This window comes from Piliocolobus tephrosceles, chromosome 6 (genome assembly GCF_002776525.5).
Source record: "Piliocolobus tephrosceles isolate RC106 chromosome 6, ASM277652v3, whole genome shotgun sequence".
Lineage (NCBI taxonomy): Eukaryota > Metazoa > Chordata > Mammalia > Primates > Cercopithecidae > Piliocolobus > Piliocolobus tephrosceles.
This window is the reverse complement of record NC_045439.1, coordinates 79891166-79906164: the sequence shown is the minus strand read 5'-3', so window position 1 is coordinate 79906164 and position 14999 is coordinate 79891166. Positions and strand designations below refer to the sequence as shown.

General features: G+C 41.3%; 1 protein-coding gene and 1 long non-coding RNA gene across 2 annotated transcripts in view; one reads left to right on the top strand and one right to left on the bottom strand.

Moving 5' to 3' along the window:
- Window positions 1–14999, top strand: part of SEMA6D (semaphorin 6D) — a 111578-nt gene that overhangs the window by 82700 nt on the left and 13879 nt on the right. The window contains exons 2-3 of the mRNA XM_031935783.1: window positions 14287–14449; window positions 14851–14962. Coding sequence (XP_031791643.1) covers window positions 14341–14449; window positions 14851–14962 — 221 coding nt within the window. The 5' untranslated portion in view covers window positions 14287–14340. The remainder of the gene's footprint in view (window positions 1–14286; window positions 14450–14850; window positions 14963–14999) is intronic.
- LOC111552756 overlaps window positions 13631–14999 on the bottom strand; it is a 246961-nt gene continuing 245592 nt past the window's right edge. Inside the window, exon 5 of the long non-coding RNA XR_002734723.2 lies at window positions 13631–14515. This is a non-coding gene — a long non-coding RNA (uncharacterized LOC111552756). The remainder of the gene's footprint in view (window positions 14516–14999) is intronic.

Below are 14999 nucleotides of genomic sequence, written 5' to 3'. Positions count from 1 at the left end.
TCATAGTCCATCAGATAGGGAGCCTAGACACAAGGCTGCAGGTAGGCACAGGTGCACTGACTCAGGCTTAGCCTGGGCCTTTCCTGAGCTTCGCAGGACATAAAATTCACCTGGGCTATTTATTATTCTCATTCTTGGTCACAGCTCCGTTTTTAGTCCAGAACTATCAAATGGAACCTAAATGATCATGGGCCACATTTCCATCAGTAGGACAAAATATATTAAAAAATAATTATTTTGTAATAATTATGAACTCACAGTAAGTTGTAATAATAGTACAGAGATTTCCGTGTCCCCTTCACCCGAGAAGTACATTTTGAAAAACGAGTTAGGATTGACTTACAGAATCCTGATAAGGTTAATGCTCTAGATCCTTCTGAGCAATCAGTAATCTTTCTCTGCATTTGTTAGAGACGGGCAACTGTTACCGTACTTTCAAATACAGAAGGCAAATATTCATACAAAGGCCTTCTTTTTGGTGACCGAAAACCAAAGGACTTGGGACTAAAAATTTTTGGCTTTTAAAATTTCACTTCTCTTCCTCTGGGTCATTAGAGTTTTAACCCTTCTGAAAACTCATCACCAACTGTTTTAAAGCATGACATTACCTGAGAACCTCTGATGAGGCACTTTGCAGAATATCAAGCCTGAAGACATGAGCCTTTTAAAATAGAACGAAATCTCGTTGTTGGCAGTGAGGCTAACATAGATCATTGAACTCTGTTGTGACATCTGGGTTCTGCACTGGCTTCACCACTCCTGGATCATGAGTCCCTTAATTTATCTGCTTGTCCTTTGTCAGACAGGAATAGGAGCAGCAGCCCATCCTCAGTCCTTCTTTGCCAGTGTATTCATTTCTTTGAAAGCCTGAAGAGGCTCCATGGAGTACATTGAAAGCTATGGCTATACGGTGGTTGCATCAGACAAGTCACTAGCATCAGAACAAATATATTCTACTTCTGTCATCCCAGCCCAAAAGGCAGAACCAGGCGTAGACCCAGGCCCTGTTATCCTGAGCAGAATGTCACATGCAGGCCATATGGCAGCCGCAGCAGGTCATCTGGTAGAATAAGCCAATGTTCCACAGCCAGGCTGAGTCCTTTGGCATCTGGGTCCTCCCTTGGAACCTTGAGCCCTTCCTTTGTCTAGAATAGCTCCTTTTCCTGGAGGCTGAAGTGGAGGAGCCTGGTCTGGCTGGGATATGCGTATGGAGGAGATAACCAAAAAAGAAGGCTAATTTCTCTTGTCATTACTTAGCCTTGAAAACCCTCTGGTTCCCCTGAAGAAAGGAGACACCTTTGTTCGTTTCTGCCACAACAGTTTCCTGCTGTGTGTGTGTGTGCGTGTGTGTATACATATATACACACACATTACAAATGGTGTAAACGACATACCATACACAAATACAAAATATTTTTGTATTTTTAGTAGAGATGTGGTTTCACCATGTTGGTCGGGCTGGTCTCGAACTCCTGACCTCAAGTGATCTGCCCACCTCAGCCTCCCAGATTGCTGGGATTACAGACGTGAGCCACCGCGCCCGACCTAATTATTGGATTCTTATCAGGCACAAGGGGTTTGGCTACATGCTTTACATAGGTTATTGCATTATATATATATATATATATATATTAGAAGGTTCCTTATGCATTATACTTTCACAAAGCAAGTTATTATCTTGATGTCTTAAGAGGCTGATATATTTTGTCATCTTCCTGGATAGAAGATTTTCTGTTATGTATCAGGCTCATATTCTGATTAGTTTCTTGTATTATTTTCACTTTTAATGAGGACAATTTTGCTTTAAAATGAATGTTACTCAGTTTGAGTTAGGGCAGACAGGCAAAAACTTGTAGGCAAATTGTCGCTAGAATTGTGGTCCCCAGAGCAATGGTTCTGATCAGAGGTCAGATCCTGGGATTCTTGTTCATGCTTAGAATTGGCAAAGACAGGTTAGATCCTGTTTTCTGTCCCTTCCTGCCCAACTCTTTTTAAGTTCACTTCCTTTTTGAATTATTAATATGTGACCAAAGTATTACTGATTCAGATATTGGTGTGCTTTGCTTTAAGAAAATCCAGACTTAAAGTGAAAACCTTGCATAAGAGGTTTTTAATTTTCAGAAAACTTAAGTCGACAGCTTTATCATGTACATAAAATATAACTCAAATGAAATTGACCCAGCTTTGAGTAAGACACTGATTTTAAGAGCAAGGCATTAATAAGGATCACCCAGACTTCCGTAGCCTCAGCCTCCCCTTTCTTCTCTCCCATGGTATCTACTGCCACCTGCACTTTTTTCTCTTCTGTCAGAATCCAGCATGTTCTGATTCACTGGGTAAGATCAGATCTTATAAATGTCTTCATACTGGTTTCTGGCTTATGGTATGTTCTATCATTACTTAATTTATAACTGGAAAAAAGGCCATCGGCCAAAGTAAAGAATTTCCCATTGCAGAATTTCAGGCATAACCCAGCCATTAGGCAAGCTGATTTTCATTTTATATTTGTTTGTTAGGTAGTGAAGAGTCACATAGGATTCTTCTCTGCCAGTCCCATAGACCCACTCTCTAATCTCAGGAACAGCCCTGCTTTCCTTCCCTTTGCTCTGGGAAAGCTGCAAAGTAAGCAGGAATTTCAGTAGTGGAGGTGGGGAGGTTGACAGAAATCATTTAGTTATTTGGCCTGTGTTGCCCATTTCTGGTGGGCAATTTGTTAATGATGGGTAGGTGTGAAAAGAGGCATCTGTTGCCTTTTGTAGAGAACCTCTTGGTTTTGCAGCACCTGAAGCTCATGGACTGGAGGCTAATGAGGATGCTGTGCCAGTGCTGCAGGAGAATGATGGTAGACTCACGATTCGCTGTTGGGCTGATGGTGAAGAGCTGTTCATTTTGATGTGGCCTGTGTGCCACAGCGGAGTCCTGTCAGTGTTCTGCCTTCTTTCTTTATTCCTCTATTCATTAAGTATTTACTGAGGACCTGCCAGGTGCCAGGCCCTGTGCCTGATCCTGGCAGTAAAGAGGAAAATGATCCCTTGAGTAGCACAGCCCAATAGAGAAAATGTGAAAATCAGTAACGCTGCTGTGGACTGATACGTTCTGCAGTAGAAGTATTTATGCAATATCATAGTATGACTAGCTGTCCTGAACGGAGCAGTGTGGCTGAAGAGGGAAGAATGAGAAAGGGGAGAGGGCCAGGTAAGTTTTGAGCTGGTGAATAGACAGTTTTCAAGAAGGACATTTTAGAAAGAATAGCGTGTGCAGAAGACACTGCTTTGGGATCCAGGTGGGGACGTATCAGTAGGTGAAATGGAGAAGCTGGCAAGAATAGAATTGTGACGGATCTTGTTAAATCTTGGAAATGAATTTAGACTTTACACATAGGCCTTCGGGAACCATTAAAGTGCTTTTAGACAGGGATGTAACATGATAGCGTTTGTGTTTTAGAAAGATCATTCTGGTGGCATTGTGGAGAATGCACTAGAAGTCTAGGAGAACAGAAACCAATGAAGAGTCAATTCTAGACCAATGAAGAGACAGACGCAATGGGACATACTGACAGGTTCAAAGGAGAGGCTTGATGGAGAGGGGGCCATCTAGGAAGACTCCCAGGCTTAAAACACAAGTGCCTGAGAAGGATATGAAAAATAGCAATAACAATAATAATAGTTGTAAATCTTTTTTCTTTTCTTTTTCTTTTTTTGGAGATAGAGTTTCATTCTTGTTGCCCAGTCTGGAGTGCAGTGGCACAATCTCAGCTCACTGCAACCTCCGCCTCCCGGGTTCAAGCAATTCTCCTGCCTCAGCCTCCCGAGTAGCCGGGATTACAGGCACACACCACACCTGCATAATTTTTGTATTTTTAGTAGAGATGTGATTTCACCATGTTGGCCGGGCTAGTCTCGAACTCCTGACCTCAAGTGATCTGCCCACCTTGGCCTTCCAGATTGCTGGGATTACAGAGGTGCGCCACCGCGCCCAACCTAATTATTGGATTCTTAGCAGGCACAAGGGGTTTGACCACATGCTTTATATAGATTATCTCATTCAATCATCGTAATAATATTAGTGCTATTATCCTCATTGCAGGCAGGAAAACAAGAAAGTTTGAAAGTGAAGTAACAGGCCCCAAGTCACATGGCTGGTAAATGGTAGTGCTTACATTTGAAGCCAGGTACTCCGAGCTCTAAACCTATGCTCTGCAGGAAATTCAGCAGGAGGAGACATCAAGGCAAAGTATCTTAAGTTCAGTTTTAGACTACTGAATTAAAATTGCCTATGGTTTACCAAGGTCAAAATATCTAGCGGGGAGTTGGACAGCTCGATTGGAAGTGAGGAGTGTGGTGTGTGCTGGATGTGTGATCTGAGATTAGGTAGTGAAGAAGGTAGGTGTCATGTGAGCACATCTCTAGAGACCAGGGATGGAACTGGGAAGAACGACATCCAGCAGGCAAGCATGTTAAGACAAATTTGGGAAGACGATGAAAAGGAGCAGCTAGAGAGGTGGGGAGAACTTAGGGGAGTCAGAGGTGGAGTTTGAAGATCGGATGGAATGACCAGTGAGATTAAATGCCTCAAGGAGATGAAGATTTAAAATGAGGATTGCCTTGGATTTGGCAATTAGGTGGTTGATGCATAGGCATTAAAGTTAGGCTAGAGTAGGCTACAAATATAATGAAAAGTGAGAAAATGGAGAATATGGACTCAGGCTTCCCTTCAAAGAAGCCTGGCTGAGAAAGGAAGTGGGAGAGAGAGAAAGCAGAGGCAGCCTCAAGGTCAGGGGAATGGCGGTTTGTTTATGATGATAGTGACTCGAAATGCTTGGATGTTGAGGAGAAACAACCCTGGAGCAGTGCGAATTACACCAGGATGTGTATCCCACTAGATAGGGGAAGTAGGAATCCCTCTAGCTGTCAGGAGAACATGGATTCTTAGAGAAAAAACAGGTTTCTACAGTTGTAATTTAGCAGCCCCCTTGTATTGCATAAAATCAGTCCAGATTGGTGAAGTGACTTGTCTGTGGCCACCTAGCCAGTCTGTGACCCCAGATCTCCTAGTTCCTGGCCTCTTTCCTGTCTCACTGCCAGTGTCGGTGGGAGAAGGATCATCCCTGATTTGTTCCTCATGGTGTGAGTCTCCACTGCTCCCATCTGAATGCACATCTTCACAGATTCTGATGTGTCAGCAGGGCTTCAGCTGTGTGGAAGGTGAGTCACAGAGCTGCTTCGTCATTTCCTCCACATGCCACGGGGCAGGTGGTTAATTATAAAGTGTCAGTAACATAACAGTGCTAGAAGCCTCTTCCTCTAACCTGGGAACTCACATTCCTAGAAGGAGGAAGGGTCTCAGAGTCAAGGGCCTTTCAGCAATCTCCTTATGGCCCACAGTGAGAGAGGATGTATGTATTTGTTCAGACGTGGCACCTGCACACACAACCTGTGTGCATGAGGTAGGGGTGGGAGTGGGAGAGTAGCGGTAATGATTCCTTAAATGGAAAAGCCTCTGCTCCTTTAAAACACCACATCAGCCAAGAGTTACTTGGTGAGCCTGGAGGCAAGGAGCACCCATGCTTTTCAGAAGGGCCCAGGGTAGCCTGCTCCAGCTCTACTTAGGGGTCTCCTGGAATCTGTGTATATATAGTGATGATTAATAACCTAGTCTTCTTCCCACGCATGGAAGGTGAAAGAAGGCCTGCAATTCAGTGGATATTACCTTCTTACATTCCAAAGCTTGTGGTGTCAGCCAAGCTGTTGTACCATTCTGATTAAATACTGACAGTGATCATTAAGATCTAAAGCTCTGCCCAGAACACACTGCTTAGAATCTAGGCACACAAATTGCTATATAAACCTAAACCTCCCTTTTATAGTTGATCTTCAGTTACAACCCTCCTTGTCTTGGTAGGCTCCAAGGTATAGCAATCAACTTGCTTCTCTTTGCTCTCTCTCAACTTACGTAAACCCACTGCTCCTTTTTTGTGTAGTCTCGGGGGCTCTCATGATCCATAGTTGATAAATGGATAATTCCTGTAATGCCAGGTGCCATCAATGTCCTAGACTACAGAGTGAATGGTGCTCTTTGTGCCACAGATCTGGTTCCATCCTCTTCTTCCTTTAGTTACAGCATTCTCAGCTAAAAGAGTCCACGCTCTTGGGAAGTGGAAGCGCCGGGGGCCCATCCCCCCTGGGTCTACTGCCCTCTGTTGTTTGTTTAGTGGTATTAAATCAATCAAAATTAGCCTGCAGCCCAAAATGCTAACCTTGCGCTAAGAGATTCAGGGGGAATGTGGTGATTCAGGACATGTGGTTCATTCATCTGTTTATTCCTTTATTCACAGTTGATTCACAGTTGTCTTGGGAATTGACAACTGTGAGATATACTTGACCCAAGGGACTGAAAAACATCTTCTGTAGTTTCTGAAAAGTTAGAGGGACTTAACTAGGCCAAGGACGGGAGGCAGAAAGGGCCATCTAGAGGGAAAGCAGGAGCAAGGCTTGGTAGGTGGCATGACATATTCCAGGGCTCAGAACAGAGGCAGGGTGGTAGAAGCACAGGAAAAAGAGGGATAGAGGCCCAAGGTGAGACAGGACTCCCTGTGAGAGGGGGCAGGACTCAGAACCTGAAAAGCCTTGAAGGCCACATTTAAAAGATTTGGGCTCCATCCTAGGAGTAATAGAAGGTTACTGGAGGATTATAAGATGCCGTGATTAGGTTTATATTCTGAAAAGATCATTCTTGTTGTATCTAGAAAACGAATGGGAGATAAACAGGCAGACAGAGAGGTGGGTAAACCATCAGAAGAATGTGGTATAAGGAAAAGCAAGGAAAGGCGGTGTTTGGAAAAGCTGTGAACTGTCAACTGCATCTAAAGCTACTGAGCAGTCAAATGAAATAGGACTGGAAAATGTCCATTGCCTTTAGGTACCTGTAGATCATCAGTCTCTGCTGAGAGAGGAGCTAGAACACAGAAGTAGAAGAATGAGCAGGAGGTGAGGAAATTATAGCAGAAGAGCAAACTTTGTTTCAGTGCCAGTAAAGAGCAGTGAAGACCCCGGTGATAGCTTGAGTGGGCTCAGGGCTACAGAACGTGTTTTCCTTTTGTGTGTGTGATGAGGGAGACATGGACAAATTTCAGTGCTGATGGACAGTATTTAATTGGTTAAGAGTTACAGAAAATACCAAAAAGACAGAAATCTAATCAGCGTCTTTTTATTCCAGAAAAGAGTGAAGGGATTGGATTTAAAGTGTATGGGGGGCTGGGCATGGTGGCTCATGCCTGTAATCCCAGCATTTAGGGAGGCCGAAGTGGGCAGATCACTTGAGATCAGGAGTTTCAGACCAGCCTGGCCAACATGATGAAACCACACCTCTACTAAAAATATAAAAATTAGCTGAATGTGGTGGTGCACACCTGTAATCCCAGCTACTTGGGAGGCTGAGGCAGGAGAATTGCTTGAACCCAGGAGGCAGAGGTTGCTGTGAGCCAAGGTTGCACCACTGCACTCCACCCTGGGCAACAGAGCAAGACACTGTCAAAAAAAAAAAAAAAAAAAAAAAAAGCGCATGAAAAAGAGTTGATCATTTGGCAGTGGGAAAGGAGAAAACAGAGGAAGCTCCCATGTTACAGCTTTCATATTCTATGTGAAGTAAGCTGTGGGTCAGGAGGAAGGAATGTAAGTATCAGAGTATGGAGACAGCAGATCAGGGCCTTAAAGAAAGTGGGAAGTTTACATTTATGGATTTGGGGAGTGGTCTAATATAATTGAGAAACATAGGATCTCCATGGAGTTTTTGATGCTATTTGGAGTTGATGACAAAGAATTCTGTTATATTACTAGCGAGTTGTCCCAGAGTGTGGTTGTCTCAACTAGTGCTCAGCTGCTCTGTGGAAGATGCAGAAGGTGAGTGGCAGAGTTCATTCGAGGTTAAGACATTGCAAGAAAAGCTGACAAGGACACAGAGGATGGAGAAGTCAGCAGCACAGGCAGAATAATGGACATGATTGACTATTGACTATTATACCTAAGATGGATAAAGAGGTATGTCAAGATCAGAGAAGACTAATGACCAGCAGAGAAGAGAATAGTTAGTGGGCTGAAGGATCTGATGAGAAGAAAGTAGAGCAGTATGAGCAAGCTGGAAGAACAAGAGGTTAGCATCAGAGCACACAATGCTTTACTTTATGATTCTGAGGCGGAAATCCACATATGGAACCATGGGCTGAGGCTAGGAAAGTCTTTGTAAAGCTAGAGAACTGACTGGGAAACTATCAGGTAAAAGAGAGGAGGAAGGGCAGGACTTACACCAAAGACTTTTTGTAAGATCATGAAGGCCCAAGGTCTGGAAGACTCATTGGGAAACTAAAAGGAAGCAACTCCACATTCAGATCCTGAGGCAGGAGGAGTAGGAGAGTCTAAGCAGATACTCTTTGTGTAGTGACATCTTGGGACGAGAGCTAGGGGATAGCTTTCAAATCAACATGGTTTCTCTCTGGGTTCTTTGGGCTAGTGATAAAGTAGGTCTACCCCATTTCTACATTCTCATTTCCTTTGAGCTATCTAGTTTTCAGGGAGACAAAGACGGTATAGCACTTTCTCTATCTGGGATTTGTCCATTTCAAATTTGGCTACTATGCTGTAAACATAAAAAGAACTTGTGGCCAGATATGGTGGCTCACACCTGTAATCCCAGCATTTTTGGAGGCCCAGGTGGGAGAATCACTTGAGGCCAGAAGTTCAAGACCAGCCTAGGCAACGTAGTGAGACCTCATCTCTACTAGAAATACAAAATAAATTTTTTTTTAAGTTTAAAAATTTGCATTAACCTTCCCTATAAATTCCCCTGCCCAAAGAACTCACCTTCAATATTTCTTTTAGTTTGTATCTGGTAACAACAAATCTTTGAGTTTTTATTTGTATAAAACATCTTTATTTTGCCTTCATTTTAGAAGACTATTTTTACAGGTTGGAGAATTCTAGGCTGGAAATTTATTTCCTTTCAACAACTTAAAAATGTTATTCTATGGCCTGCTGGCTTCCATTGTTTCTACTGATAAGTCAGCTGTCTGTATTATTTTTGCTTTTTGGAAGGTAATATATCTTAGTGTTTAATATTTTAAAATTTTTTCCTTGTTTCAACATTTTGATTATGATGTGCCTTAACTGTTATTTCCTTATATTTAGAACTTCTTAGAATTTCTTGAATGTGTGGCTTATAATCTTATATCAGTTTTGAAAATGTGCATAACCATTATCTTGTCAAATATTGCTTCTGTCCATTTCTGTCTGTGCGGTCTCAGGAACTCCCGTATGTTAATTCTTTCACAAAATCCTATGTCTTTTACTCTCTTGTCTGTTTTTTTCAAACATTTTTCTCTCCATATTTCTGTCTGATAATTTCTATTTGTTTGTCTTCTTACTCACTAATCTTCTCTTCACCTCTGGCAAATATGTTGCTAAACACATCTATTAAGAAGATGAAGATGTATTATTTATTGTGCCTTTTTTTTTTTTTTTTTTTTTTTTTTTGAGACAGAGTCTCTCTTTGTCACCTAGGCTGGAGTTCAGTGGTGCAATCTCAGCTCACTACAACCTCTGCCTCCCTGGTTCAAGTGATTCTCCTGCCTCAGCCTCCTGAGTAGCTAGGATTACAGGTGTGTACCACGATGCCTGGCTAATTTTTGTATTTTTAGTAGAGACAGGGTTTCACCATGTTGGTCAGGCTGGTCTCGAACTCCTGACCTCGTGATCCACCCACCTCGGCCTCCCAAAGTGCTGGGATTATAGGCATGAGCCACCGCGTCCAGCCTTGTTGTTGAATTTTTATTTAATTCTTTTTTATAGATTCCAGTTCTCTGGTGAAATTCTCCATCTTGTCTTTTTTTCTTGGACAATAAAAGCACAGTTATTTTCAAAACATACATTTGGTAACTCTAATATCTGGGTTACCTGTGGGCCTATTTCTATTGTGTTTTTTTTTTCTCTCTCTCTTAGTTGCAGTTTCTGAAATTTCTGATAATTTCTACTTGAATGTTGAGCAATGTATGTAAATAATTGTAGTCTCTGAATGACGTTATCTTTTTCTATAGAAGTGTCATCTTATCTTTTCTGGCAAGCAGCTAGAGTGGGAGATTATATCCATTCAGTCTGGGACTTAGCTTATTGGATTGGATTGGAATTTTTGTAAATCATGATTTACCTCACATTTTTCTCCTCTTCTAGAGTGCAGCTTGTCAGGGGGCAAGATGATAGCCTTTGGTTATTTACTGGTACTCCCTTCTTGGTGGGTCCAAAACTTGTGACTGCCAGATAGCTATACTCTCATTTTTATAGAGCCTTAAGCTCTATGAAATTAGCAAATATAAAATTATAAAAATATAACAATATATTATAATATAAATATAACAATATATTATGTATAATAATATAAACACATATTATATAAAATCATCAAATCTCCATAAGGTAAAATCAAATGCTGAGTTTAGGGCTAAGCTCCATGTACCTCCCTTTTCCCAAGTATCCTGTCACTCATGCCCTGGTTGTTCTGGCAGCTCTGAACTCCCATTAAGAGCTTTCCTCATCATATTTAGTATTTAACATTAACAATGTATGAGAGAAGTTCATATAAAATACCAAACACTGAGTAAACATACCTAGTCAGGCATCCTTGCTCTCTGACTGTGTCACAAACGGGAATGACTTCATGTAGGAATGTTCTTTACCCTAAGCTTGCATGTGGGGAAGATGGTTTCCTCTTTTTAGGAGGCCTGTCCATCTGTGAAGCTGTGCCTTATCCTCTCAGAATGCTCCTGTCATTGTTAGGACGGTATACAGAAACAGTTTAGCAAATATTTGTACAAGATGAAGGAATGAACACTGCTTTTGTTTTCCACCTTTTTGTGAGACAGGACGTAACCAGAATGGACACGATGATATTCACTAACATTTACTAAAGCCTTACTGTGGAACAGGCCCTGTGTTAGATGCTTTGTACTGATTATCTCATTTAATCCTAAACAGAGCCTATGAGGTAATAAAGATAGTTATTCCCATTTCACATTTGATGAAACTGAGGCTTAAAGAGATGAAGTTAATTTAAACAGGGCCCAAGAGCCAGAAGGAAATGGCACAAGCAAGTTTGAACTCAGATTTTTCTAATCCTCAAGATCCATGTTTTTTTCCCAACATTTCATCCTGCTACTTGGCCTGCCCTTTTCCAACATAACTAGTATCATGATTTCACTGACCCCTGGACTCCTGATATCTTCTTATATAAAGTCAGAGCTAAGTAGTCTGAGGGATTTACATGCAAAGACATCCCCTTTCTGGTACATTGCTTTCAGGTATTTCCAGATTCTTCTCTCCCTGACCCAGCCTTTGAAATATGTATCACATTAAATGCCTCCATTTATAACTACTATGGCAAGTCTGAATGTTTTTTTTTTTTTTTTTTTTTTTTCAAAAATACAGCTTTATGCAGAGACAGGAAGCAGTTAGTGGTAGGGCTTTATTTTGGGAGGATTAGAGTGGTAGGGGGTGGGGCATGGGGAGAAATTGCTTTCTGCAGTGTCAGATGAATGAGTTATAGGAAATGATAGCTCAGCCAGCAGCTTGGTGCTTGCTAGTGAGTCAGCAGTGATTCCATCCTCAGCCCCAGTGCTGGGATCACAGCTGAGAGACACTCTTCCTGTTGAGGGCTCCTCCCCGCCCACTGTCTGGGACATGGAGGCTCTGCTTACCTGATGTGAGCCATTCAGTTACCTGTCACGGAGGAAAAGGAGACACAGAACAGTCTTTTTGTTTCAATGCAGATGTTTCTACATGTCTTTGGGATTAATTGGTATTTCTAATTATTTTTCCTGATATCCAGCAGAAAGATTTGGTGACTTTCTATCTAGAGGATGATGATGTTTAGGACTGGTGTCAAAGCAGAAGCTAGTTCTTAGGGCAACATTTTATACTTTTATACTACTACAGCTTTAGAAGGGATTTATAAATGATCAAAACAGTATGGAAAAGCAAGACAGGAAGACACTGCTTCAGAAAAAGGGGTAAACAAGGAAAAACCATCTTGTCAGGACAATGGAAACCATGTAGAGGTAGTAAAAAACTAGAACCAAATCATTGTGGTTATTGGGGTAGGATAGTAGGATTATAGGTGATTGCTTTTTTGTTTTGTTTTATTACTTTATTTTCCAGGTCTAATACATAGGCACATGTTGTAAAATTTGTTCTATAAGTAGTCCTTTAGTGTATTAAAATAACTAGTTGTGAAAAATAACTGGCCAAATAACCTTAATATTTTAGGAGATCTTTTCCCCAGGCCCTGATGAGACTCTTAAAGTCAATCTAGTCATACCCAGGATTTTCTAGTAGGAAATGGGTAGAGAGGTCTAACTTTTCTCAGAATTTCATATGTGCCAGGCATTAGCTTCCTTTTCGCTCTAAGAAGGTGCTATTATCCATCTTCTACAGATCAGGAAACTCATGCTCAAAGAGATTGAAGGAACGTTCCCAGGCCAATTTTTAGTATGTGGTATAATTTCATCCATGCCCAAGTCATACTGACTCCAAAGTCCACACTCTTTTAACTTCAGTACAAAATGATGCCACCACAGTTTCCATTCCACCTGCTTTTTGTAAGGCAGTTTAAATGTGTTAACATACTGCTGGATTGATCATCCCCGAAAAAAAACTGTTGCAAAGTATTATTCTCTTTTTGAAAAACTGGGACTCTAAACTCACATATACATGACTTGTACTTTAGTTAGAGAAATATTTAGAGCATTGGATAGCATGCATATCTGTGTGCTTCACCTGAAGTCCATAAAAAAGGCACAGTAAGTACCTGGTTTAGTGGTTGGACTCCCCTGGAATTTGCAGTGACTCTCATGATCTCTCCTAAAGTTCTTAGATACGTGAGACTGATGATAAAGTAAATGTTTTGTTGTTCAGAACAGTAGCTGGAAGTGACAGTTTTGGTTGAGGGAGGGGTGTTATTGTTGCAAAGTAGAACACTTACAGCTTCACAAAAATATCCATCTCATTGGCCCAACAGGGCCCTAATTTATCTTTTTAATAAGCTAGTAACATTTAAACATCTTTTAAATTTTTTACTGTTATTATAATGCAATTAATGCTGTGTTTTGATGGCTTTATTGAGGTACTGATATATAACAAACTGCACGTATTTAACGTACAATTTGATTAAATTTAACACCTATGAAACATCACTTCAATAAAAATGATGAATATATCCATTTTCCCAAAAAGGTTTTTGTAATGCTGTATTTTTGAAGGAAAAAAAATTCAGTCATTTATGTTCTGCTTTCCATTTGGTGAAAAGGAGCCTGGACAGGGACCCAGATTATGTAAGTCTGGACTCCAATCTTGCCTTAACTAGCTCCACACAATTCAGTGAGCCCTTTAATTTTGTTTGGCCCTTGGATTTTTATCTGAAAAATGAGGGGGTTGGACTAGATGGTCCCTAAGGACCCCTACAGCTCTGAAGTTCAATAAAGCTAAAAGGACTGGTGTACTTAGGGTATTGGTTTGTGTCCAAATGGTTTTATGTAAAAACGTGGACTTCCCTAGTGTCCCGGTGTCAGCTGTGCCACTTCATCCCTGCCTTGCTTTGCTTGATTGGTTATCATGGAATCATTGTATTTCTTTTAATTCCCTTTCACCCTGATTCAGGGTCATTCATGTCATTGTCTCCACGTTGGTCTTGCTAAGCATAGGGAAATACTCGACTTAAGAATTTAGGGCTAATGCTTGGGTAATGCTGGGAATTTGGCAACACCATAAGCAAAGAGCTGAGGAGAGATTATGACAGGATCATCAGCCCTCTGGCTATTTTTGAGGCAGCTTGAGCATGTTATGGGGGGCAGAGACAAGCTGTATTAGATATATTTCAGGACTGGGGGAAGGGAAGAGGATTGGAATTTAATTAAAATTCTGATCCCAACTTTGCCCATCTTCTTGCCAAGTCAGCAGCTAGCATTTCTGTTCATGGTTCTGGTGACTCTGCTGTGATGACATACGATTACCTCCAAAATTCTTGTGAATTTGCTGAAAACTTCAGTATGCTCAACCAGATGCTTTAATCAGGACTGGCATGCTGCCATCTTTTGCCTGTGTTTTTGGCGATACCTGATCTACCACTGCCAGCATTCCTGGTGGGAGAGGGGATTTGGAGGGAGCTGATGGTGAAAACTGAGCTGATTACAAACAAGAAACCCATTTCGTTGCAGCATAGAGATCTTTCCAAATTGCTTCTGTTTTCCAGGTAGCTCAGTGGCATTTCTGAGCAGGGGCTACCCTGGCTTCACCTTGGCTCACCATGAGGGTCTTCCTGCTTTGTGCCTACATACTGCTGCTGATGGTTTCCCAGTTGAGGGCAGTCAGCTTTCCCGAAGATGATGAACCCCTTAACACTGTCGATTATCACTGTAAGTCATCTCAAGAACAGTCTTCTATTCTGAGAAGGAAGCTTTTCTGTTTTTCATTTTCTAAGCCTGTTCATTTTCAGAAAGAGGCAGAGATTTTTTATGTCTTAAACATGAATTTGCATCTGAATTTATCAGTAATCATGTCCTAGTGTTTGGAGAAAACGGGACAGTTTTGTTGGGTGCTTTTCTACGGCAACCCATATATAGGTTATATATGTTGAGTTAAAAGAAAAAGACCATTTGCTGACATTCACTGCCTTTTATTCATTTATATTCAAGACCTTAAGAGAGGAATTTAGTTAAAACCCTTCTACAACAAGTATATACGGCTAATCAATGCTGTTTATTGATCCCTCAGCTCCATAATCCTGAATGATGGTTTAGCCCATTTTTACTTGCAGATTCAAGGCAATATCCGGTTTTTAGAGGACGCCCTTCAGGCAATGAATCGCAGCACAGGCTGGACTTTCAGCTGATGTTGAAAATTCGAGACACACTTTATATTGCTGGCAGGTAATTTTCCTCTCATTGGTTTATTAGATTAAAATTC